General features: G+C 47.8%; 1 protein-coding gene across 1 annotated transcript in view; it reads right to left on the reverse strand.

Moving 5' to 3' along the window:
* The window catches only part of SLC6A5 (solute carrier family 6 member 5), a 56,695-nt gene that overhangs the window by 21,356 nt on the left and 8,383 nt on the right, over nt 1–26,956 (reverse strand). Inside the window, exons 6-10 of the mRNA XM_019456534.2 lie at nt 18,696–18,837; nt 15,825–15,957; nt 7,863–7,997; nt 6,029–6,132; nt 2,994–3,118 (exon numbers count right to left, since the gene is read on the reverse strand). Of these exons, the coding sequence (XP_019312079.1) occupies nt 2,994–3,118; nt 6,029–6,132; nt 7,863–7,997; nt 15,825–15,957; nt 18,696–18,837 (639 nt within the window). The remainder of the gene's footprint in view (nt 1–2,993; nt 3,119–6,028; nt 6,133–7,862; nt 7,998–15,824; nt 15,958–18,695; nt 18,838–26,956) is intronic.

Genomic DNA, 26,956 nt, shown 5'->3' on the forward strand with positions numbered 1-26,956 from the left:
TTTCCCCAAAGAGGCCCTTATGTCCCATAGAGTCCGAGTCCTGTTCCTCTCCTCTCCCACTGGGAGGCAGTATAGCCCAGTGGCTGGAGGGCATACTCCATTTCCCTTGTGGACTGAAAAACTGGCTCTTCCTCTTGCCAGCTGTGGGACTTTAGATGAGGCTTGTTCTCTCTGGACAGATGTCACTTTCCTTACCAATGTGGATAATAGTACCCACACTGGGCTCAGAACGATGCCTGGACATAGTGAGAACTCAGTACGCAAAGATCGTCAATACTCTTCCTATGAGAGGGGATCAAAGAGGTTCTGCATGTCAGCAACTTGGACAGGAGGTCTCTGTCTTGCTTTATCCTAGAGAGTCTCTAAAAACACAACCAGGGCTCTGGTCAATGCAATACACCGATCACAACACACCGGATATGGCCACTCTGCTGGGAAGCCTATTACGAATGGAAAAGTTCTCAGAGGATACACTGCCTGAACTGTGCCTTTGGAAGGAAGGACTGGCATCCAGGTGATAGACAGACAGTTGGATGGATGGTCAGTCCTGTTTGAGAGTATTCATTTTGATCAGCAGTGTCTCTGAATGATTAGGGACCTAGATCTGGGAACTCTAAATCCAATATGCACATCTGTGTTCATCTACTCTGGTCTAACCCAGTCTATCTGAGGGTAGATGAGCATTTCTGCTGCTGATAGAGCTTCTGGTTGGATTCTGACCATGAGTTTCAGCTCCATAGGCAGCAAAGAAGGTGGTTGGCAGGTGACCCTAAAGGTTGACTTCCCAGGAAGGTGCTTTTCTGGGGTAGATGACTGAGAACATGCCCCCTTCCCTATGCTCATCGTAAAAGCAGAGGACAGCTGGTGTCATCACTCATCCCATCCTCAGCTCCCCCCAAACCGATATGGCTGAGATGTACAGCAATGACTTTGACAAAAATGCTTCCCTAAGAAGGGAGTGGTAAACAAAATAGAATATTGTTAGGTCACTAAAGAGAACTTGTTTTGGAGTAAAGACCAAAACACAGTTACTAGTGTTGGGTCAGCAAAAATGTACCCAATGTCTGCATGCCAACATGGCCCAGCTAGGAGGGGGTGGGGCTGACATTGACTGCGGCCCCGACCCCAGATGTCTCTCCTGGATTCTGCATAGCATCCATCATATCTGAGAAAATCAGACATCCTGCCAATCACATTTAAGAATGTGTGTAAACTCAGATGAAGGGATAGCTGCCCCAGGGGGTCTGAGAGGAGGCCTTATGAGCCAGTGCCCACTCCCTCATGCAAATGAGGCACTCTGTCCCTGTGCCAGTGACAACCAGAGATTTAACACATTAGAACCTGTAAGAAGTGCTCTTCTCCCCATTTAAATCAGAGGAAGTGAAAAAAATCTGGAAAGGGGAAGTTTTCAGAAAGAAACATGGGCAATTGTCTTAGTCTTTCTTTATAAAGGAAAAACAAAATTCTGTTTGGGTTTTAGCGACAGGTGCCTCCAAATCCTTTTCCTGGGGCAGGAAAGAGCTCAGAAGAGTTAGCTAAGGTGGCCACACATCTCAGGAATCATAACCCTGCAACATGGCCACTGGTTCACGATGAGCTCAGGAATGTCACAAAACTCACAGACACTTCAGATCTGCTAAAAAGTGGGCCAGAACCTCCCTGCTCCAGCTACTCTGCTTAGAGGAAATGAGGACAGCTGGGGTGCACAGGCACCCCCCCCCAGGACAAGGCCTTTTCTCCCCTCCCTCCCCTCCCTGCTCCCCAGGGACTTGAGAGGTTTCAAGGAGGGCAGGGGGGTAGCATTCACTCAGCAACTCTAATTTAATGCAGTGCTGAAGAACCAAACACCCTGGGGGGTTAACATTCTCTCCTGGCAGAGGTAATTACCCCCCTGGAGTATGCCAGCTCTTTAACTCTTTGAGGCCCACTGTGCACCAGCAGCATCACTGAAGCCCTAATTAATTATCCTTGGGGAGCCAGCTGAGAGCCCAGCAGCAGCCCGAGGAGAAGGTGACATTTCTAGGGCTTAGTTCCCTCAAGTGCTCGCATTGGAGCATGATCTGGGAATGGCAGTGAGCTCCCTGGAGGAAGCCCTGTCCTGTCCCCACAGTCCCGGCGCAGTTCCAACACCAAGGCATCCCACGAACATCTGGTTAGAGAATGACTGAAATGACAGACAGTAGCCACAATGAAATCCCTTAATCACGGGATCCTTTGTGGAGTAAGGCTGGGAGGAAACAAAGAGTTAAATAAAAATATTAAACACTATCTACAAAAACGCTGTGCTGGAAATAACAGATTGAGATGAAAATGAAAGCTCTCTATAAACTCACGAGTACCCATTAATATGGGGATCACTTGGATGGAGAGTAAACATTTTTTTCTACATCCTTCCCACCACCACCATCCAACCTTTCCACTCACTGGGGGAAAAAAAAAATTGCAGGTCTGCATTGCTAACTAAGCAGAAGGCCCTGAGAGCACACCTGACCTAACAAACAGAAAATGCTTTGTCAGGAAAAGCTGCTTTGAAGTCGGTGCTCCGGGTAGTAGGCATCAGCACTTGGTTTCCACAGACCCTCTGCGAGGGATGCCATCGTGCAGCGGGCTGTGTCCACATGAGCTCCAGGGTGCTGGAGAATCCTCTTTGGGCGCTGCCCAAAGAATCCTCCACTTGCCCCTGACAGGCATAACAGGCATAGATCTTACTTATTCAGGCTGGAACTGCATTAAGAGAGGAAAGGGAAAACCAAAGAGAGGAGAGGAAGCAGGAACGGGGCTTCTATACCAGCCCCTCTGGTTGGGAACTGGCCAGCTCTGACCCTGCATGAGCTTCCTACTCAAGCTTGTCTGAGTCTCTCCACAAGGCGGTGCTGGGCTGTCCCACCATCTCCTATTCCAGAAGGCCAGTTTCCCAGGGGAGCATAGGTCAGGAGCTCGTGAAGTGAGCCTGGAGCCTGTCCTGCACCAGCGAAGTGACAAACGCACCGTACCTTGGTCCGCCACGTTCTCAATGTTGACCTTGCGTTCGTTGGCCATGAAGCCAATAACCGAGAAGATGACAAACCCGGCAAAGATGCTCGTGGCACTGTTGGTGCAGGTTACAATGAGAGTGTCCCTGGGGAAGAGACAAGAGTTTGCCATTAGGTGTGCTCTGTGAGCAGGAAGGGACAAGGAGAAGGACACACAAATGTGTGCCCCTGTGTTTGAATGCACACGTGTATGTGTGTACGTGCCCATTTCTAAACATGTTTTCACTGTGGGCCGGAAAGGAACAACCAGTCTTGACCAAAGATTTCTCCTAACTGCCCTACTCCAGGGCCCCTGGGTCAAGACTCTAGTTCTACGTGCTCTCGAACCAGGGCTGCCCTCATCAAAGTAGCAGAGGCAAGACTGTCCATCAGAGCAGAAGCGGACGGGATGGAGCCTTTCAAGGACTCCAGGACAGGAATCATATATGAGAGAAGAGAAGGCGGTGGGACCATGAAATGCCACCAGGGTTTGAGGACACCTTGGGGTGGGGCACACAAAAGCCCAGGGGTTGAGGCAGGCTAGGAGACCAGCCCTCTGCCTTCACCCCGGCGCCCTCTACTGGCAATATGATTGCAGTTTCCCAGCCTGCCTGTCCAGCCAACCTGGCCAGACTCAAAAGAGAGGTCAAGCTAGATGGAACCGCAAGGAGAATTCAAACCCTGATTCTCCCACCTGTTGGTCACGTGACCTTGAGCAAATTATTTCCTTCCACAGTGATTTTAAATGGTGGCAATGACCCCACCTTTCTCATAGGTGGTTGTGAGGAGAGAACCATGTGATGTTCTGCACAGTGCAGAGCCTGGCACGGAGCAAGTGTTCAGTAAACAACCCACCTTATCTGGCCCCTTAGTTTACTGATAAGGAAACTGAGGCACAGGGAAAGAAAAGGGCTAATTAATTGTGGGTCAGGATTTGAACCCAGACCTACTGCCTCAGCCCATGTTCTTTCTGCCACATCACAGAGCCTCCTTTCTACCAAAGCACAGAGCCATGCGTCCCCTTGGACAGTGTTCAGACTGATTCTCGGGTCATAAGTTCACGAGCAGCTGTGACCAGAGAAGTTCACATACCTTAGCTGGCATTCCGGCCATTATGGGCTGAATTGTGTGCCCCCAAATTCATATGTTGAAGTTCTAATATCCCAGCTGCTCAGAATGTGACTATATTTGGAGATAGGGTCTTCACGCAGGTAACTCAGTTAAAAGGAGGTCATTAGGGTGAGGCCTGATCAAAATGACTGGTGCCCTAACAGGAAGAGATTAAGACACAGATGCACACCCAGAGGGAGGGCCTCGTGAAGACCCAGGGAGTAGAAGGCCATCTACAGGCCAAAGAGAGGCCTCAGAAGAAATCAACCCTGCCGACACCTCGATCTTGAACTTCTAGTCTCCAGCACTGTGAGACAATTAATCTCTGTTGTTCAGGCCACGCACTCTGCGGTATTTGTTATGGAAGCCCTAGCAAGCTAGTACAAAAGCTGTCTCCAACCTGGCCTCCGCCCAGCTCAGGCCCATTTCCTTCTAGCCTCCTGCATACACACCTTCTGTTCCAGTCCCACAGACCCGCTCCCACCTCACATCTCCATCACATTCAGTCTCATTCCCACCTCTAGCTGTTCCTGCCACCTGAAATAAACTCCCACCTCCCCTGCACCTGCTGAAATTTGGCCCAGTAGAGATCTCACCTCCATGAAGCCATCCCAACCACCTCAGCTCACAGCTTAACTATAATCTTTTCCTCTTCATTCACAAAATATCTCATACATTATTAGAAAATAATAATAATGGCAGCTTCCATTGATTCAGTACCTACTATGTGTGAAATATTGTTCTACAAACTTTGCATACATCATCTCTTACCTCTCCATTTATATATAATATAATATAATATAATATAATATAATATAATATAATATAATATATATAATCTGCATTTTATAGATGAGAGAAAAGAGGCTCAGAGACATGAGATATTTTGCCCACGTCTCACGTGTTAGTAAATGAAGTCATAACTCAAATCCAATTCCAACTGACTCTAGCGCTGGCTGGCTTGCTTCCTTCCTCCCTTCCTCTCTTCCTTCCCTCCCTCCCTTCTTCCTTCCTTCCTCTCTCCCTTCCTCTCTTCCTTCTTTTCTATTTTAGATCAGCTCAACAATAGAATAGACTGTATTTTCTTATTGTTTGTTGTAGATGTATTTAACTTTCAGACGTCATCTCCTCCAGGAGCCGTCCAGGCTCTCCTGGGTGGAGGTCTTTGGGCTTCCCTAACATCACACCATCCAAATATTCTCAATGTCACTATGTATCAGAATCTCCTGAGGATCCTCTCTGGATATATAGATTCCTGGGCACACCCCACTTCCAAATATTCTGATTAATAGATCTAGAAAGGGACTCAAATCTTGCATTGTTTTTTCAGCTTTACTGAGGTATAACTGAAAAATACAATCTATAATATATTTAAAGTATACAACCTGATGATTTGATGCATATATACATTGTGAAAAGATGCCCACCACATCTACTAACATTTCCGTGAATTAACATGCTCATCAACAGAGTTCTCTTTCCCCTGTACTTTGCTGCCTTTCTTATTGGGATCTCTGGCAATGTATTTGCCAAGGGACAGTGACCACACTGCATCAGGGACCAGCATACAACTGTATCCATAGACTAGATAGCTCACAAATGACTATCCCGGGACATAGCCAGCTGCATAGCAACCTCTGGGGAGGCTCAACCCCATCACATAAAGAGCCACTGAGCTCATGTGTCAGAGTCGGCCCTGCAGGTTGGGGTCCAGGCCATCAGAAGCCGGCAGCTAGGACTTAGCAGGTGGTTCCATCTATGCCAGAAGCAACCCTCTGGCTCTACCTCACATTAAGTGTGAGGGTATGGTGTGGCCTTAGGTGTCTGATGAGTCAGTCCATTGATTTGTTCCCAGACCTTATTCCCACGCAGCAGCCACCTCTGGGTTATCAAGTGCCTCCACGTACCTGTAGCAGTTGTTGTGGAATTTGTTGTAAGAAGAGAGAGTGATCAGGCCTCCCCATGCAGCAGACAAAGAGAAGAAAATCTGAGTGGCAGCATCCTTCCATACCTGGGAGGCAAAGGGAGAGAAGATCCAAGGTCACTGGAGGAGGGGAGGGGAGTCTCCCAAAGTCAGGGCCACATCATCTCCCCAGGGGGAAAGGCACACCAACACAAATGGGAAACATACATCATTTGTGCTGGCAGCCAAAAAGGGGCAGTAAATTCCCTGGGAGATTAAACCTCCATTCTAATCGAAGGAAAGGAAACCAGACTACACATACAGGCCATGCTTGTACGTCCTGCCACGTAGAAGTGAACAGAAAGGGACAGCCCTCTCTCTAGCTGCATACGTGCTCGATAAATAACCGGAACAGCAAACGTAGTCATGGGTACAAAAGAAATACCTTCTTAAACTGACGTCCTTACAGATTACAGCTGGTATTAAAACTCTAGAGTTCTACAGCTCCTCGCCTTAGTAAAACCATCTGGGCCTCAGCACAGTGGATTGCATGGTGCCACATCCTCCTCGAACTTGGCTGACAACGCCTCTTGGTTCTCTTGGTGATCTCTCTTAATTGTCCCCATAAAACTCCAGATGGCCACTCAGGAGTCAGAGCTAGAGGTTTATGTGATTTGTACAATAGACCTCCCATCATTTTTATAAATTAAACCCAGTGTTTAAATTGTGCTTATAATGTGCAAAGAGAAAGTTCAAGCCTGTGTTGGCAAGTGTGCACCTACCCCACCATCCACTGTCCCACACTCCTGAGTAACAAAGCTGTGGTCTCATGTAAAGACAGCCATTCATCGAGTGAAAGGACCCCCTCCCTGCATCAAGGGGAAGTGCAGCTACGAGAAGATTATCCTATGATTTAGTTTCTGACCAATGATGTGAAAAACAAGTATCATGTGGAACTTCTGGGGTTTTCTCCTTTATTTTAAGAGAGGGAGGGTACCTATTTCCACCTCTTTCCGCACTCTCTTTGTGCTACCTGGAATGCTGGATACGATGGCAGGGGTTCTGGCGACTACACAGAAGTGAGTCACGTGAGGACAGAGACAGAGGAGCCTGGGACTCTACGAAGCCACCCAACCAGTGCTTAACTATGTACATTGGGCCACTTCCATGCATCAAAGGGAAAGAAAATTGTCTTGTTCACACTGTCATTACCTGGGGTTTTCTGTTACATGCAGCCAAACCCAATCCAAGCTATAGGTTCTTAATATGCTGTGTATAAGCCGATTTTTCTTCAAGGTGAGGAAATTCACTTACCAGCCAATCACCCCCTCATTTGGAGGTTTTTGGGTTGGGGATGTGAGAATAGGATATGCCTGTACAGAATACGCAAAGAGGAAGTCCAAATGTGTGCTGGCTCCGTGTGGGTGTGCCAGAAGTCTGCAAATGTGCCTGAGCCCTTTAAGTTATAATTGCTGTGGTTTGCCTAAGTGCTGTTATTTTCCACCCAGCAAAACTCCATTCCCAACACACTATAATTAGTACCCAATGAGTCGTGTGAGGTGGCCCAGTGCTATTACGGGCATTGCATTCTTCATTTTCGCCTGCACCTCAACCCCGGATACAGGACAGCTATGTAGGACAACCACTCCAGGGATCAGAAAAAAACCCCAGCTGCCCACTTCTCGTTAAAGATTTCCCGAGTGCGTAATGGTCCTTGGTTACCAGGACCTTGTAAACGCGGACAGCGAGATACCCTGGGGGAGGAAGTCTGACCCCTTTTGTCAAACTGTCCCAGAGCGAGACTCATCCCTGGGGTGTGAATGAAAGCATAAGCCCACCGTGGCATCCGTGAGTTTCTCCCACTTAGGTGTGATGAAGTACCAAATCCCAGCGCCAGCTCCGGGCAGGGTGACTCCTCGGATGAGGAGGATCACAAGCACGACGTACGGGAACGTGGCCGTGAAGTACACCACCTGGAAGAACCACGCGAAAGAGTGACCAGAATGAGCATGCCTGCAAGACGTGTCCGTGCCAAAGAGGCATCAACAGAAGTGGAGGGTGATCTGTCATCTGGACACAAGCACCTGACGGTGAGGGCGTCACGGTAGTTGTCCCCAAACTCTGCCAGGGCTGGGGACACAGGGAAGGCACCGGGACCCAAGATCAGAGAGGACCAGAAATAAGGTCTGTGAGGGGACAGTGAAGGCTGTGGGTGAGTCGGCTGCAGTGCGGAAGGTTGGGGCGACCTTACCCCGCCCAGCTGCTGAGGGGACACCTCTCTGAGGAACTACCGAGGGAGGAAGGCTAGGAGCCTCCCTCCTCCCTAATTCCAACCCCACCCTCTACTTGAGGACCCTAACTAAATCCACCGTTAGAGATGAGTCTTTTAGCTTCAGCTTTCCATCCTTGTTTATACAGACACCCTAGGTGAGGCAGCCTGGCCAGGTGAAAAGAGCATGATCTTAGAAACACTTAGGTTCAAATGAAATCACACGTCTGGCACTGAGTAGCCTTCAACAAGCTCATAAGCTCTCTGAATCTGTTTCTGCAACTATAAACTGGACACAATAACACCTTTCTTTAAAAAAATTACTTTGTGGATTAACTAGCATAGCCATTAGCATAGCCTGATTGAGAATGGATGGCCATTCAGTGCAGTGAAGCTCAACTAGTATTTATTGACGGCCTGCTATGAACCAGGCACTGTGCCAGGTGTTAGATGCATAAAGATGAAGGGACTGAGGGCCTGCAAGACCCAGAGACAATGTCTGCACAGGGGGCCACACCATTTCACCTGGGACACTATGAATTCCAGGGGAAGCGTTGTACTCAACCTGGGAGTTTACTAAAAGATTCACAGAGAGGACACCTGAGTCAGATCTAGAGGCCAAATACAACTTAAGGAGGTGAGATGAGGTGGAAGGTGGAGGGGGAAAGTGGGAAGGCAGTCGTGTGAGGGCAAAGGTCCAATGACTTACTATTAGGACAGCACAGAGTGGGGGCTAAGAGTGACAGGGGCGCTGGGAGGAGACCACACCATGGGAGGCCTTGAATGTCAGTCGAAGGACACTCCCGCATTCTGGATGAGAGGGAGGGACAGAGTGAAGAAACATTTAGAAGTAACATCAGCAGAACATGGGGACTGTGGTTTTGGATGGGGCTTATCTGTCAATCAAACATCTGGGTAAAGGAAGAGCTTGGGATCAGGATCCCATCCTACGAACCTGAGTTCAAATCCAGCCCCATCACTTATGAGCTGAGCCAGCTGGAAAATGACTTAACCCCTTTGAGTCTCAGTGCCCACACTTGTGAAGTGGTGATAAAGCCAGCATATTCCTCATGGGACTCTTGGAGGAGTACAATGGGATGATTCACACAAAGTTATAGTGGAAACAGAAGCACCACTTCTGTCTTACTCGGGAATTATGCCAATCCTAAATTTAATAACACTGACAACCCTCTGCTCACAAGCCAGTTGAGTCCCCAGAATGCATCAAAAGATCTTACAAGGATGAGACTCCCCCCAAACCCTCTCTGATCCTTGAGGTGGGTGCATACAGCCAGCTAGGCAAGCACTGTTGGTCCAGAGCCTCCCCATTCCCACATTCCCACCTGTAGACCTCCCCGCAGGGTACCTGGGACCCCTGTGCCCTGGGAGAGAAACAGAGACACCACCACGCACTGGCTGCACAGACTCCAGGACCTGGCGGGGGGCTCCAGAATGGCAGGACCAGCAGGCACTGGGTTTTCAGGGGATGAGGACTGATTAAGGGACTTGCAGAGGTGGGTTGAGGGAAGGTTAGGATTTTTTTTTTTAACATTTATTTATTTTCAAGAGACAGAGACAGAGTGTGAGTGGGGGAGGGGCAGAGAGAGAGGGAGACACAGAATCCGAAGCAGGTTCCAGGCTCTGAGCTGTCAGCACAGAGCCCGACGTGGGGCTCGAACCCGCTAACCGTGAGATCGTGACCTGAGCTGAAGTTGGACACTTAACCGACTGAGCCACCCACGCGCCCCAAGGGAAGGTTAGGATTGAGATTAAGATATAACTCTTGGGGTTGGGGCGCCTGAGTGGCTCAGTCTCTTAAGCAGCCAATTTCCGCTCAGGTCATGATCTCACGGTTTGTGAGTTCTTATACTGACAGTGCAGAGGCTCCCTGGGATTCTCTTTCTCCCTCTCTCTCTGTCCCTCCTCTGCTCATGCTTTCTCTCTCTCTCTCAAGATAAATAAACTTAAATATATATATATATATATATATATATATATATATATATATATACACACACACACACACACACACACACACACACACACCAATCTATCTCAGGGTCATTTCATTAAGCATTTGGGTAGATCAGTAAATCCAGCAAAGGCCCCTGGCCTCAAATAGCTGACATTCTAGCTAGGATCTCCCTAGCCAATAGTGGTCATAATCATATTATCTGTGGCAGGTTACAAGGTAGTGAGTGTACTGGAGAAAAGAGAAAGTAGAGCAGGGTAGAAGGAGGGTGGGGTGTGCTGGGGAGGACGGTTGGGAAGAAGGCCATATTGAAATGGGCAGGGAAGGCCTCATTGAGAGGTTGGCCAGGACTTGAAGGAAGTGAGAGTGACCCAACTGGATATGTGGGAGAGCATTCTAGACAGAGGGAACGGCTGCAGTAAGGAGTGTTCCTGACTTCTAGTAACAGCAAGGAGGCCAGTGTGGCTGGCAGGAGCACAAGTAGGAGAGGAAGTCAGAGAGGTGGGGGCAGGGAGTGGGGACAGATCATGGAGAGCTTCGTGGGGCCTTTACTGTGGGAAATGGGGAGCTACTGCAGAGATTTGGATGGAGGGGTAACAGATCTAACATTTCCAGCAGCATCCAGTTGCTACACTTCGAGTATACAGCAGGGCGCAAGAGTAGATGCCTGGCCAGGAGCTAGGAGGCTGGGCTGTACTCCTTGTCCCGGGGACCGTGATGACTCCACCCAGGGTGTTTCAGTGCCGCTGGGAGAAATGCTCAGACACCAGATTTTATTTTGCTGGAAGAGCTACAGAATTTCCTGCTGATTCAGTGTGGAACGAGAAGAGAGAGAGGAGTCAGGGATGAGCCCAATGTTTCTGGCCTCAGGAGCTGAAAGGGTAGAGCTGCCACTGTCCAAAAGCTGTAGGTTAAAGAAACAGCAGAAGCGACTGCTTCCTCTAAACCCAACCTACCATCAAGGTCAACTCTTTCCTTCTGGCTACAGACCAGAGACGGGTGTCCTTTTTCTGCACTGCTGCCTCCACTGACCAGGGGGCCTCTGCGGCCTCCCCGCTGCCCTTGCCTGGACAACATGATTACTAGGGGGCTATGGGGGAGGGCAGCCCACCTCCTCCCAACCCCACCAAACGCACCTCTCTCTTTCCCATGAAGCGAAATCCTTCCACACACAGACCATTGTGAAACCCAAAGGTATCTGACATCTCAGGAGAAAATCGCCTGCCTCAGGAGGGCTGGACTGTCCTCCAGGCTATGGGATGGGGCTGGGTGCAGGGATGATCCTGGCCAGTCTGAACTCCCCACCCCACCAAGACAGTAGGGCAGTCCACAACTAAGGAATATCCGTTTCACCTCCTGACCACGGGGGCTAGTGGGAAGTGAGGATGGAAGGAGGCAGGGGAGAAGAGGTGATTTGGACAGCAGGGGCCAGCAGAAGAAAACCGCCAGACTGGCAGCAGTCTACCCAGCTGAGACACCTGCTCTCATCTGACTACGGGAGACTGCATAGACGCGACTGTTTCTGGAGTTCCCTCTACAAATCAGCTGTTAGTAGTCCCATTTTGCAGAAGATGAAACTGAGACTCAGAGTAAGTATTTCACAAGGGGTTAAATATCTCACTTAAGGTCTCCCAGCTGGAGCCAAGATCCACAGCTAAAGCTTTCTAATTCCAAAGTCTTTGTTCTTCCCTCAAAGGCCACAAGATCACAAGTGGGTGGGGCAGAGCCGGGACTAAGGTGAGGCAAGAGAAAGCACTAAGGGTGTAATATTTAAGGAGGCACTCACTCCCAGGGGCCAATCCCACACACGCAGGAGCCTGAGAGTGAGTGTCACCTCAAATTTTGCCACCCTAGGCACTTGCTGGCCTCACCCAGCTCCAGGCCCTGGTTTGTGGGAGGATGACGTCACTGCGGAGCCGGTGATCTGGGTGAACTGAAAGGGCCCACAGTTTGGTTTATACATCCTGGGGATTTCGACTCCAGTGTGAGTCAGGTGTACATGGAGGCTTTATGCACAGCTTGTGTTGGGGGAAGGGGGCTCAGAACACACTTGTTTTCAGGATGTATTGTCAGAGGAATTAAGCTCCAACGGTAACGAGTTATATTTGGCAGGAGTGGCAATGACTAGTTGATCTGAGCCTGCCGCCCAGACACCTGGCAGCATCCGCCTCGCAGCAGGAGCCCCAACCAGGTGGTCAGGTAAGGTCCCACCAGCTAGCTAATTAGGCTACTTTGTGTTGTTGCCATAACTCTCACGCAGAGCGGCCCAAGGTCATATGGGATGCATTTGACCTTCTGGCTGCCTGCTGTCACCCCTGCCCCTGGAATTCTAGCTCCTCAATGGGAGACCCATTCCTAGGAGATCTCCTAGGAAGCAGCAGACCATTCTTGTCTCTGACGGCCCTGAACAAGAGGAACTGAGCTCCTCTTGCTGCAGGAGAAGGTGGACATCTCTGTTGCTTAGAAATGACAGTCTTCGTGGAATTTCAATCACAAAGGAGCCTGTCATAATGAGGAGCGTCAGCATTCACCTTGGCTTCCAAACGATGCTCCATGACCAATGTCTGCACACCCCAGAGCAGGGTAATAAATTGTGATTCATTATTTCTGGTGGCATTCCTCATTTAAAAAAAATGATCAGTGATCCTTAGTTGGCACCTGTTCTCCATGAAGCAGAATGATAAGCTAGCAGATCTAAAAGAAAAGCTTACCTGCTCAGGGCTCCTCAAAAATTCCCATTCCAGAAAACCTGTAAAATCTAGCACCAAGGACTAAATTCTAGCTATAACACTGTCCTAAAAAATCATGGACTAACAAAGCTAACAGGGTCTTGGAGAATATTCAATCTGACCCTTGAGTTTGTAGATGTGGAAACTGAGGCCTGGATGCCTCTGTGACTTGCCCTCCTGGCAATGACAGCTGATGGTGGCAGAGATGGGGTGGGAGTACAAGGGTCCTGGCTCCCAGCAGGGGAACTTTTATCCCCTCTGTGCAAACAGATGGCTCCACAATTCTGTATTCCCATATTTTCCTAACATTGCCCCTCCTGGGGAAATGATGTTGTGTAGTGGAAAGAGTCCAGGCTTTAAAGGGAAACAGAGGTAGGTTCAAATCCCACCACTGCCACTTAAAAGCTGTGTGACCTCAGGCAATTTCCTCTACCTTGATGTGCCTCACCTTCTCTATACATAAAATGGGAATAAATGTCCTTATTTATTCAATCTGCTGTTGTGCAGATCGAATGAACTAATGCGTGTGTAGCAGTTAGCGTAGTGCCTGGCACACAGTGTTCCACAAAGCTCCCTTTCTCTTCCCATTTCCCCACCAGAGCTACCAGGATGTCAGAGTGCTGCAGTGGCCCCTCAAGACATCAGTCATTCATAACAACAAAGATGAGAAAAGCTAATGCTAGTGAAGAGCTGACCAGATACCAGGTATTATACATATACATATATGATCTCATTTAATCCTTGTAACAGTCCTATGCGGTAAGTACTGTTTTTCCCAATTTACAGATGCAGAAACTGAGGTTCCATGGGCCAAATAGTTGGTCCAGAATTACACAATGAGAAAGCGATAGGGGCAGGATTTGAACTCAGACTGATCTGACTCTAGAGCCAGCAGGCCATCCTTCCCCAGGTCACCAACAGGGCCACTGTTCTCCCTCCTCACCCATCACCTCTTCTCCTGCAGTCACCCCTTCTAGCTTATCCTGCTAGAGACTGTCTGCTAGAGACCTGTCTGGCCACTTCAACCAAGCTGAGGTTGTCCTGTCTCGAGTTGTAAGTGACAATCCTGCCAGTGAGATTTTGTTTGAAGAACACTTGGCCTCTCTTGCTAAGCAGTCACTTGGCTTGGTTCCAAGCCACAGAAGGCAAGGAGTTCGGGAACCTCAGGACACGCCGGCCATTGTTGTGAGGGTCATGTCAACATTTCCCCCATCTTCCTGCTGCCCTAGAAGAAAAATCTAGTCTAACCCAGCAGGCTCCTTGGGAGTCATCTGATCCTAACTCTCATTTTACAGAAGGGAACACTGAGGTCAGAGGGGAAAACTGAGGTCAGCTCACCTAGCAAGTGTTCAGACAGATGTCTTAGACATCACCCAGCCTGATTGCCTTTACTCTAAAAATGGGGAAACTGAGGACTTCTGCAATAGTTAGGTTTCTGCTTTTCACTTTAGCAGAAAAACAAATAAAAGCTAAGAGCAAATCAGAACCTCAGCCAGAGCCCAAGCAGAGATGTTCCTATACAGCAAACACCATGAGAAGTTCCAAAGGACTAGAACCCAGGTCTCTTCACCCCCAGTCTGCTTCTACCTCAACCTTATGTGATTTTAGGTGTACCAATTACCTCCTGTAATCCTGACAATCCTGTGGGGGTCTACAGTTCAAGTCCCTGTGGTCCCAGATTACAGGGAGGGCAGCAGAAAGAGTTGTTATCAAAAGGTACCTATGAGCACGACCATGCACCCAGGAAGAAGACAGACTCCCCTCTGTACTGATGGGTGCCAAGTTTGGGTGCCTGGTGGGGGGTGTGAGGCCTGCCTGGGAGGTGGGAGGTGACAAAGACTCATGTGCCCTTGAGGCCTGATCCTTCCAAAGTGGGTTGTTTGGATATCACCACCGTAAGCCCTGGCTGGGACACCCAGACCAAATCAACTCCACAGCCTATGGTCTGAGCCCACCACCACATTCTCATTCCTTGGGCCTTAAAGGCACATCGGGTTTCATCCCAAGCCACACAAATGGACTCTGAGGATGATTAAGTATCATTGGTTATCATTGAGTGACTGGTTAACTGTTTAATGGGGTTCTTCCCAAAGCGGCAGGAAAATGAGGGAAAATAACGTGACCCTTACAAGAACGTCCAGTGTGTCCTGAGGTTTCCTGGACTCCTTGCCTTCTGTGCCTTGGAACTGAGCTCGGGGTGGGAATTCCAATGTCTCCAAAGGGCTGGCCAAGCCACTAATCAGCAAGAGCGGCCAAGGATTCGCTCAACCAAAATCTCACCGTCAGGACTGTCCCCATTTAGTGCTCTGGGCACGCAGAGTGGAAGAGTGTTGGGCTGAGGGTCACAAAAAGGGCGTGAAAAGTCCAAAATATGCTGGTGGGAGTGAGGAGAGGGAATCCACTTCACACTTTTGATCTTTTTCCAGCTTCTCAGCAGAAGCAATAACTGACCAGGCAGCCAGACCAAGAAGCAAAAAGCCAGCGGCACTAATTCTGGAGTTTAGGGAGAGTGACTCAATCATGCGAGGTAGATCCCATCTGGTGAACAAAGTGGCAGCCCCCGACAGGAGAGGAAGGAAACTAATCAGCAACCACACCATCACTCAGGAGCTCTGTGTGTATTTGTCTCATTTGATCCTTAAAACAGCCCTGAAAGTAACATGCTATTTATCCCATTTTAAAGGCAAGGGTGAAGTCACTTGCCCAAGGTCCCAGAGCCACTCAGGGCCAAAGTCAGAATTTATCCCCACGTCTCCTGGCTCTTTTGCGGCTCCATAACACAACCACCCCTGGGAGTCCCAGACTTTTTAAGATAAATACACGTTCTTACTTTTCCTGAAGTCTTGATTCCTTTTGCCAGGGACGCATACACAATCACCCAAGCCAGGAAGAGGCAGAAGGCTAGTGGCCACCTGATCTCCCCAGGATATTCAATTCCAGCAGAAATCTTCAGCACAAAGTACCTAAGAGGTGGAAAGAGAGATCAGGGAGGGGAAGAAGGAGGGAGGGAGGTGAGAGTCTGCAGGCTTTTATCTCCCAGCAGAGCCAGGAGCCTTGAATAAACCCCAGCACTCTCACCGTCCTGGTTAGAGACCTGATGAGATCAGGGTGAGGGATGTGCCGATCTGGGTTCAAGCCCATACATTAGCACAGAGGCCAGTTGGATTTACTGGGTTTCTAATTATGTTGTGGGAAGCCCATTATGGCCCTGGCAGCCTCTGAGCAAGGCTAAGTCAGCTCTACTGCCATCGGGAGCTGCCCCAATACAAGCGCAAGTCCAAGGGCATTGGGGGTTCTGGCACAAGCAGTCCCCTCCCCCCTCCTGGCGACACGAGGTAGCTGTAGGGACACTGAGTCATGACTCAGACAATCCCTTCAGCTCTGCAACGATCAAGTCCTGCACCCTGGATGAAGCTGCTGCGCTTGTAGCTTTCTGTGACCTGAACAAAAGGCCAGCCAGAATCCAGACTGGACGGGACTGCAGAAATGTCGGCCCAGGGTGTCCTGACCTGCACAGGGACGTGAAGGTGGTGGCTCCACTCCTGGCCTAGCTGGCAGCGGTGCTCTCTGGCAGCTAGCGGGTATGCACTTGGGAGGCTATTTGGCAGCGCATAGCCCTGCTTTTGGGAACAGAGATGGCCATACTCCACAGTGGCACAGCCCCAGCCTCTTTCGGTCTCAACCCCTGGGGCAACCTGGGCTCAAGAGCTTGGTAAAAGTGGCCAAGTGTGGAACTGGCCTAGGCTCCCCAAACTTAGGAACCATGTCTCCCAAGCAATAAAAAGTCCTCCCCCATGTCCCCACTCCCCAGATGGGTAAACCATCGAGGCAACCGTTCCACAGCATCTTGGCCATGTCAACTAGCCCATGCTTTAACGAGGGACCTCCCAAATGGCTCCTGATAACAAATCCTCTTGGAAATAAAGACTAGTCCCAGAGAATAGGTAAAGACCACCAAAAACATATTCACAAATCATTGTACCATATACCTAACCACATGGATTATGTGATCAGATTTCACCTAACCACCAAGTCAAGACCTAGTTTCCCAGTGATCGGGGTGGCCCACTCTCTCTGCTCCTACATTATCTTCAAAAGGGATTAGGTTATCATTCAGTCTAACTCTCACTTCTGTTCTGCAGGAAACAACCATGACCCCTCTGAGTGCACACAGGAGAGAGAACCTGGAATCGGAACTAATGGCTATTGGGAGAGGTAGTGGAGACCACTTCTTACTATCTAAGTAAAGGCCACAAACCAGGGGCCCACTGATATGGGGATTTCATTTGGCCCCAGTGTTTTGTTTGAATGAATTTGCTAACCTCTAAAATGGGAGAGACACGTAAGAAATTCAGATTTTATTTCCGACTTGTCTTACAGAATGCAAGCTCTAGCAGCACCGGCCTGCCTTTCCAAATGACACTTGGAGCGGAGCAGCCTCCCTCTCATGTGGCAGACGGGCTCTCCAGTTTGCCACTGTCCCCACCATTCTCCATCATCAGTTTGTATTTTAAAACCTCCCTGCCAAACCCCAGGGCACATCCGAGTTTACAACCCCGACATAAAGCTTTAACTGGAGAACATTCCTTACTTACCCTCCACTGAACCCTGTCTACATTTATCTCCCTTAATAAATGATTCCATAAATTTTATTAAATCCTCCTATGGTGGCTAACGATTTCCTACTATTCCTTAACTTCAATCCTCAAAGACTGAAAAAAAAAAAGAATGTAAAAAGTACAAAAGTAAGGCAAAACTGTTTTTAAAAAGAGAGAGAGGGGCGCCTGGGTGGCTCAGTCAGTTAAGCGTCCGACTTCAGCTCAGGTCACGATCTCGCGGTCCGTGAGTTCGAGCCCCGCGTCGGGCTCTGGGCTGATGGCTCAGAGCCTGGAGCCTGCTTCCGATTCTGTGTCTCCCTCTCTCTGCCCCTCCCCTGTTCATGCTCTGTCTCTCTCTGTCTCAAAAATAAATAAACGTTAAAAATTTTTTAAAAATAAAAAAATAAAAAGAGAGAGTGTTCTTCTTTAAACTAAATTATGACTGTTTTCTTACTTTTTGCCTCCCTTCCCAAGTTTAGATGGAAGGAAAAAAACACAAATAAACAAGGGAGGCAAACAATAAGAGAGTCTTAAATACAGAAAACAAACTGAGGGTTGATGGGGTACAGGGGAGAGGGGAAAATGGGTGGTGGGCATTGAGGAGGGCACTTGTTGGGATGAGCACTGGGTGTTGTATGTAAGCGATGAATCACAGGAATCTACCCCCCAAAACCACGAGCACACTGTATACACTGTATGTTAGCCAATTTGGCAATAGATTATATTTAAAAATAAATAAAAATAATAAATAATAAAATAACAAAGTAAAATAAACAAAACCTAGTTCAGTGAAGGTCTGCTTCAGTCACGTTGGCTGAAGGTTTTGCAGTGTTCTGTCACCAACACCAGGAGTGACAGCAATACCAGTTCTGTTCCCAAGAGCATGCAATCACGTCCCCTCTCCAAAGCCAAGAAACACAACAATTTGCTCTCAGAAGTCCAACCAGGGAAGAAGACTTCCTCCCAGATCACTCGAGTAGATACAGAGGGCGCAGATGGAGGCAGCTCATCCCTTGGACCACCCACACCTTGGACCACAACTTGAAAATTCATTAATTCACTGGGTTTCCCTTAGCAAGTTTATTTAAAAAAAAAAGTCTTACTTGAAGTACTCTTCACTTCCACTGACAAACGTCTTATTGGCCTGGCTGGTGAAGTTAACCATTGTCAAGTTGGGATAGGCAGTCATGCAGAAAGTGGAGTTCTTGATCTGTACTTTGGGATGGTCGCTGATGACACAAGAATCTATTTAGAAGAAGATGGGACAGACACAGTGAAATCTGTACAGAAATTACACACATCTCTCTCCTCTCTCTAGCAACTGAAGAATAAGAGCCAAAAGTATTTGCCAAATGCTAGAGACTAACCTGGAAAGTGTTACCTGAACAAAGGTGCATCTGTCAGGTGCAGATGAACCCCAGGATTATGTTTTAGTCATCCCAGAGCCTGCAGGACCCACAGCAGTGCCCTGTGCTAACAAAGCTTGTCATTTACGGAGAACTCCCTATGTGGCAGGAGCCATGCTACACATTTTGCATGGTTATCTCATTAATGTTCACAACAGCCTACAGGTAAGTGCTATTACGTCCATTTTTTCCTAATGTTTATTTTTATTTTCGAGACACACACAAACACACACTCACTCACTCTCTCTCTCTCTCTCTCACACACACACACACACACACACACACACACACACAGCATGAGTTGGGGAGGGCAGAGAGAGCAGGAGACACAGAATCTGAAGTAAACTCCAGGCTCTGAGCTGTCAGCACAGAGCCTGACACCGGGCTCAAACTCACGAACCACGAGATCATGACCTGAGCCAAAGTCAGAGGCTTAAACGACTGAGCCACCCAGGCACCCCTATTACCTCCATTTTTAAAGTGAGGAAAAAGGCTCAGAGGAGTTAAGTAACTCTACTCAAATCACACAGCCAATAAGGAAGAGCATTGGGATTCAAACCCAGATCCTAGGACTCCATAAGAAACAAATGGCTTGCAGAAATGAATCTGTAACTGAAATTTGAAAATTCAAATCTGCAATCTGAAATTGAATCAGACATAAGCAAACCTTCTGAAGGACTACCACAGGAGGCTTACTAATGAGTTCACCTTGAACCCGCCGCCTGGCACATGGCTGACAGACGGTAAGTGCCTTAAGATACATGCTGCGTCTGCCTTCCACACACACACGTGGGTTTGAGGAGGCAGAGACCATGCCATGTGCTTGTAAGCCTGCGACAAGACCTAACACGGTGCTTCTCAATTGGGGATGAATTTGTCCCCCACGGGGCACTTGGCAATGTCTGGAGACGTTTTTAGTTGCCATATCTAGGGAATAGGATGCTATGGGCATCTAGCGGGTACAGGCTACTGATACTGCTAAATATCTTACAATGTACAGGCCAGCCCCCCACAACAGAGAATTATCCAGTCAAAATGTCCAAGGTTTCGAGGCTGAGAAGGCCTGACCTCGGGTGGGATGGGGAGGGGGGACTCACCACGTGGATCATAGTAGGTCAGGCACTCCCCTGGACACTTTAACAAGGACTATCCCATGAAATCCTCATCAACCTTGGGAGGTGTATATTAGTATGCTCATTTCAAATAGGAAGAAGCTGAAGTCTTTCTGACTATATTACAATGCCTCTCTGACAGCCTTAGAAATACCCATCACTTGGCAGTTTAAATAGAGTCCGCCAGGATACTGTTTTATCCCCAAAAATACTATTTTACAAAGGAGTGAAAAGTAATGATAACAATGGCTAACACAGGGCACATACCATGTACCTTTGTAAGTGCTTTATATGCACGGACTGATTCAAGCCTCACATCACCCCATGAGGTAGGTATTGTCATTGTCTATGCTGCAGATAAAGAAACAGGCACAGAGAAGAGCAGGTGCTTGCCAAGGTCATACAGCAAAACCAGGAGGCAAACAAGCATTCTTTCTTTGGGGGCCATGCTCTTAACCACTGTACTGTGAAGCAGAGAGCAGGGATCATAGATTCGAACACCTTCATAAACCAGGCTGGTGACACAAATGATGAAGGCATAAAATAGAGGGTGATAAGGAGAGGTGGGGACTCTGGCAAACCAGACGATACTCCAGACAAAAGGGGCCATGCCTTTTCCTTGTGTTCTGGCAAAAGATGCAGAAAATTTGGATATTTACATGAAATCTCTCCACTTTATTTTATTTTTTTACGTTTATTTATTTATTTTGAGAGAGAGAGAGAGTGGGCGGGGGGGGGGGGGGGATGGTGCAGAGTGAGAGAGAGAATCCTAAGCAGGCTCGGCACTGACAGTGCCTGATGTAGGGCTTGAACTCATGAACTGTGAGATCATGACCTGAGTGGAAACCAAGAGTCAGACGCTCAGCTGACTGAACCACCCAGGTGCCCTGAAATCTCTCCATTTTAAAATGTTGGAAATAAGGTCAAATTATTTTTAAATGTCGTGGACCAAACTACAACAAAAAAAGAGCACAGGGCCACCTGAATCTGGTGCATGGACTCCTAATGCATACTACCTGTGGAACAGTAAAGTGGATAAGACTATGGGTTCAGAGGCTCCTCTGCCCTGAGAGTTTAGAGGAGTTAGAGGAGTCCCTTTATCTGTCCAAGCCTCTGTTGTCTGATAATTGTTATATCTAGCTTACAAGATTGTTGCAATAACCGAAGCAAGTGATATCAGGAATGAAAAAAAAAAATCTCACAATGCCTTGAGCGCTGCCGGACTCAATAAATTTTAGCCATAACTCAGTCATCATTGTCATACACTTTTATGGGGTGGGCATCTCTAGCCCTCAGTGACATCTCCCACAATCTCACTGGCCAGCCATAAATCACCTACCACCTCCCGCTCGTTCCTCCAGAATATCTCATTATATCATATAAAAACTTTTAAATAACAATTATAAGACTCTCTTCCCTCTGATTAGTTATTTTTTCTTTAACATTTATTTATTTGTGTGTGTGTGTGTGTGTGAGAGAGAGAGAGAGAGAGAGAGAGAGAGAGAGCGCGCGCATGAGCGGAGGAAGGGCAGAGAGAGAGGGAGACACAGAGTCAGAAGCAGGCTCCAGGCTCTAAGCTGCCAGCACAGAGTCTGATGCAGGCCTCGAACTCACGGACTGTGAGATCATGACTTGAGCAGAAGTCAGACACTTAACTGACTGAGCCACCCAGGCGCCCCTATTCCCTCTGATTAGTTCTTTAAACCAGGGTTTTCAACAGCAGTACTACTGACTTTTTGGACCAGATAATTAATTCTCTGTTGCCGGGAGCTCTCCTGTGCATTGCAGGATAAACAGCATCGCTGACCTCTGCCCACTAGATGGCAGGAGCATCTCCGCCCCTCCACCACCACCCCACCACCCTCGTTGTGATAACCCAAAATATCTATAAACATTATCAAATGTCTCCTGAAAAATCTCCCAGAGTTGAGAACCTCTGATTTTAGAGTCCTCAAAATACCTTCTAATTCAATATTATCTTTAGTCTAATCAAATAACAGAGTTCCGGAGGAGTTCTGACCTAATTATCAAATATTTACAAAGGGAGCATTTGTTTCCCCCAGCAGCAATCTGAATGAAAGACAACAAAGGACCATCCACAGCCCTTTTCTGTAAGTAAGCGCAGAAGCTATCTCCTGTCCTCCTGCCAAAAAGTACGTCCATCCCCTAAGACCGAAGAAACCGCTAACACGCGGGCAAATGCCAAATCGCTTGCTTCCAGAATTGCCATTGTGAATCATGCGGGCAGCTTCACTAGAGAGCTTCCCCGGACGTCTCTGAATCCCTACTCTCAGCGGCAGTGCAAAGTCACGCTGTTCCTGCGTCACTGCAGCGGGCTCCTTGCGGCCTCCAGCCTCCTGCAATGTCCCTTCCCACCATTGGGCGGCAGAAGCGTGCTTCCCAGCGCGCAGCGCCTTCAGGTGGGCCAGTGGAGGAAGGATGGGCCGTGTCATCAGACCTCCGCGGCCCAGCAACCCTGAACAAAGAACAGCGATAACGATCGTGCTAAATTGGAAGCTGTTCGAATGGGATTCTCTTTACTCGGGCAATTATTAATAAATGAAAGCACACGAAAGACCAGGGAGAAAAGGGATCATTTAATTAAAGTTCTAATGAAAATTAAGCCATTCCAGGAATAGAAATGGTATTTTTGTTGTTCCCATTTTAAATGACCCAGTCGGCTCCTAATTTCACAGAACAGTCGCTGGTCTCAGTTGGCAGGGCATAGATTAGCTATTCTCCATTAGACATCTGAAAGGTTGAGTCCTCCTAAGGAAGACAGTCTTACAACCTACACCTTAGAAACATGCTGCAAGCCCAGCCTCTAACAATGGACAGAGCCAGGGCTGGGGGGCTGGGGTACAGGGCCCTGGCATCCCGGTGGTGAGTCAGGCTCCTGGAGCGATATGACCCTAGCAATGCTGAGCCGGCCATGGGATAAACACTTCCTCGCTATGACTGAAAGTCATAACTGTGAGCTATCCAATCCCTCCTCTGAGACCAGTGGCCCGCTATCACATGGTAGGGCAGTTATAGGACAGAGGCTGAGCCTGGAGGTTATTTGTGGAACACTGCGCTAGGGGAAGGGATTTTTCCATTTTCTAAACATTTCTCAGAATGGCCATTTGGGAAAGGGTCTGGGATATCCACCATCTGAACTCATGACTTGTGAGTTCAAGAGAACTCAAGAGCAGCAAGTTCAAGAGCAGCCTGACTGCTGCAAGTCAGTCCACCACCGCCCTTTCTAAGTCACCCCAGGACCCCAAAGGACCAATACTTCCACAAGGGAGAGCCTGGCCTCAGTAATGGAACACAGTCATGTGCAGACAGCACAGCGAACAGATGGAGGGACTGCACAGAGAAAGAGTGAAGATTGGAAACTTGCTTTAAAAAAGTGGGGGATTGGGGCGCCTGGGTGGCTCAGTTAAGTGTCCGACTTCAGATCAGGTCATGATTTAGTGGTCCATGAGTTCAAGCCCCACGTCAGGCTCTACACTGACAACTCAGAGCCTGGAGCCTGCTTCAGATTCTGTGTCTCCCTCTCTCTCTGTTCCTCCACCACTCGTGCTCTGTTTCTATCTCTCAAAAATAAACATTAAAAAAAATTGTTTTCAATGGGAGTGGAATTTAAAGCACTTGCTAAGAATAAGATAAAAATCTGTCCAGCCTGTTCATATGCTCCCAGGGAATAATCAGAGTGAAAAATGTCCATGATCTCTCTCTGCTCAGAGCTTGCATAGTTTTTATGGTTTGTACCAGTCAACTAGGAGCTTAGCTGTAAAATGCCATTACTTTGCCTTTAATGTTTCCTGGGTTATCATCCACCAGACTGGAAACTTCACAAATCCAGGAGCACCCTCTCCCACATTCCTGGTCTAGACAACATGCTCAGCTTGCTTCAAAAAAAAAAAAAAAAAAATGCACACACACGAATATAAGTGTGTATATATACACACAGACACACACTCTGGCTATAAAATAAATGTGTCCATGATAGAAAAGGTAGAAAAGAAAATATGGTCCCAAATCTGTCAGTAAACATTTTGTGTATTTGGGGGAGGATTTCCCCGTGTTTTATGAATATTCATGTTTAATGACTACAGAATACTTCATTCTATGGATGCACTACAGTTTATTTGAACTATGGGATTATTCAAGAATTACTTGCATTTTGGTCACACATTTAAGTGTTTCTAGTGTTTTCCAAGACTGTAAATGTGGCTACAATGAATAATCATGTATAAGTCTTATCTGGGTCTTTGATTTCCCCCCTTAAGATTGATCCCCAGAAGTGGATCTACTAAGTCAAACGACTGTTCGGACAAGCTTTCTTTTTAGCCCAGGGAATCTCAGTCCCTAACAGACAGTTAGGGAACACATGGACTGATGTCACTCTGCCAGGACTGATGGGGCAGAACCTGCTGGACCAAGGAGCCTTCGGGAATCCTGGATGAGCAGGCAATCAGGAATCATGACATCTAAATCTCAGTGCTGGTTCTACCTTTCGATTTACAGCCTGACCCTTCCACTCTCTTCAAGTTCACTTTCTCAACTGCAAAATGGTAATCATGTCACCTGCCCCTTGGAACTCTTAGGGCTCTTATTAGGAACAGCAGGGACATCTTTTATGAAGCTGCTTTGTAGACTGGGGAGCATTTGGCATGATGCTTTAGAACCGTGGCCTTGGGAGGCAGGCAAACTTAGGTTCAAATCCCAGGTCTACCATAGAGTTAGCTCTATGACCTTGAGCTCCAGCTTTTTCATCTGTAAAATGGGAATAATAATAGAAGCCATGGGTTGACTTGTTGTGTGTTGGTAATACAAGTAAAAGGGTTCCCATAGTGCTTGGCATGTCGAAAGTGGTGCTAGCTGTTATTTAAGTGTGAAGGTGCCACACAAATATTAGTGGATATGTTTGTTGAAGAGAATGTTGTTTCTGAACTACTGCCCCTCCCGGAGGACAGCTGTGGGACACTGATCACCATGACATCTATGGTTCCTGATGGAAGTCCCCAGGCAAACTTCCCATGGAGCCTGATTCAAGCCAGCAGTCCTCCTCCAGCAGGTTCTCCCTTGAAAAGTGACCTCCCTCCTGGGCACAATCTGGGAAGGACAGGCAAGTCTGGGGAATGACCTTGAGGTATTTCTGCATTCTAGAATCTACATCCTAGAAAATGTTCCAGGAGGGCACTCCAGCAGCTAATTGTTAGTTGTGACTCCATGAACAGCTTTTGAGTGGAATTCTCCCAGAGAACAGCTTTGTAGAGGTGACCACTGGGATGGCAGAAATGCAGGCAAGGAGAGGGGGCATTCCATTCCAAAAATGGTTAAGGGCATCTAAATTAATAAGAGGTGTGATCAAACTCCAACCTAGTGGTTCTTTGGTTCCTGGGGCACTTTAAAACTATGGATCCTTGACTCTATCCCTAAATTGTCTGACTTAATTAGTCTTATGTGGACCCTAAGGGATGTCTTGATTTGTCAGTTCCCCAGGTGATTTGATGTATAGCAGCTTGGGCTGACAACTGCTGCCCTAACCCAAGAATCCACCAACACTGAGACTGTGAGAACACTGAGGCAAAGAGAGTCTAACGGACGCTTCTCGTCGAGCCACCCACCTGGGAACCTCGACACACCCCATCCCCCATTCCTGAATACTTCCAGGTACACAGGGTTTGACTTTCATGGGCACATGTCTTTAGTTTTAGCTCTTCTTCAGTCTTAGTCAAAGCCAATCTAGGTAGAGGTTGGTCATGGCATGTATGTATATGCACAATGTGCGTAAAAATACTCCAGTGTGAATTACTGCCTTTAGGTATGTGCATGTCTCCAAGGATATGGCAGGGAAGAATTCATCTTTCTCTCATAACACACTCAAAGGGTTAAATAATGCCCTCATTCTGCAATGTGCTGGCTGTAAGGGCAAAGGAGCTGATTTGGGGGCCTACACTAAGAGCCAATCATGTAGAGATCACAGATTCTGACCTCAGCACAGATTGAGCTTAAGGGGAATAACAAATCTGCTGGAAAAAGAAGAAACTACTTGCTTATTTGTGCCCACTGAAATGACAGAGAGGTTTCAAAGGTGACAAAGGTGACCGAGGCACCTTCTATTTGTAGAAGGCTATACTTTTCCAGCTGCTCCCATATCCTTTGTTTCTGGCTTCCTTACAGCAATCCCGTGAGGTAGGTAGGATAAAGAACACTATTATTCCTACTTTACAAGTGACAAAAATGCAGATCCAGAGAGAAAGGTTACCTGCCCAAGACCCATGTACCGTCAAGGGCAAAGATGTCATTTAGGCCAGACAGCCTTGCTGACAAGTCTGCCCTGCTCCTCCTCACTTCCACCCACCTGCCTTTGACCCAGCAAGCTGACAGCTCCCCACAAGCCCTCACATCCTAGGGGATTTCAGGTTTGAACCGCCAGGAACTCTCCCTGACTCCCCAGGCAGACTTCTCCATTTCTAGCTACTACATTATGCACGTTTCTAATCTCTATCAGAGGTCTGCCACTCAAGTATCTGTTCTCCTACTTACCTCATGCACTGAGCAGTATTTTGTGAAGTGTGATCCAGGATCACAGGCATCACTCTCCTAGACTCTAGGACCCCATTGCTTTCAAATTGTACAGTACATATGAGTCACCTGAAGACCTTGCTAAAATGCGAATTTCCCAACCCCATCCAAATCTAATATATCAGACAACCCAGTGGGCCCCTAAGTCTGCATTTTTAACAAACACTCCAGTTAGTCATGGGCAAACAAAAATGTCATCACCCCTCCTCTGAGCCATGAGCTCCTTAAATGTTAGAATTAAGTATATTTGGTTGTTTTCATCTCTGC

The sequence above is a fragment of the Panthera pardus genome, unplaced genomic scaffold (assembly GCF_024362965.1).
Source record: "Panthera pardus isolate Hobbes unplaced genomic scaffold, ASM2436296v1 HiC_scaffold_12, whole genome shotgun sequence".
Lineage (NCBI taxonomy): Eukaryota > Metazoa > Chordata > Mammalia > Carnivora > Felidae > Panthera > Panthera pardus.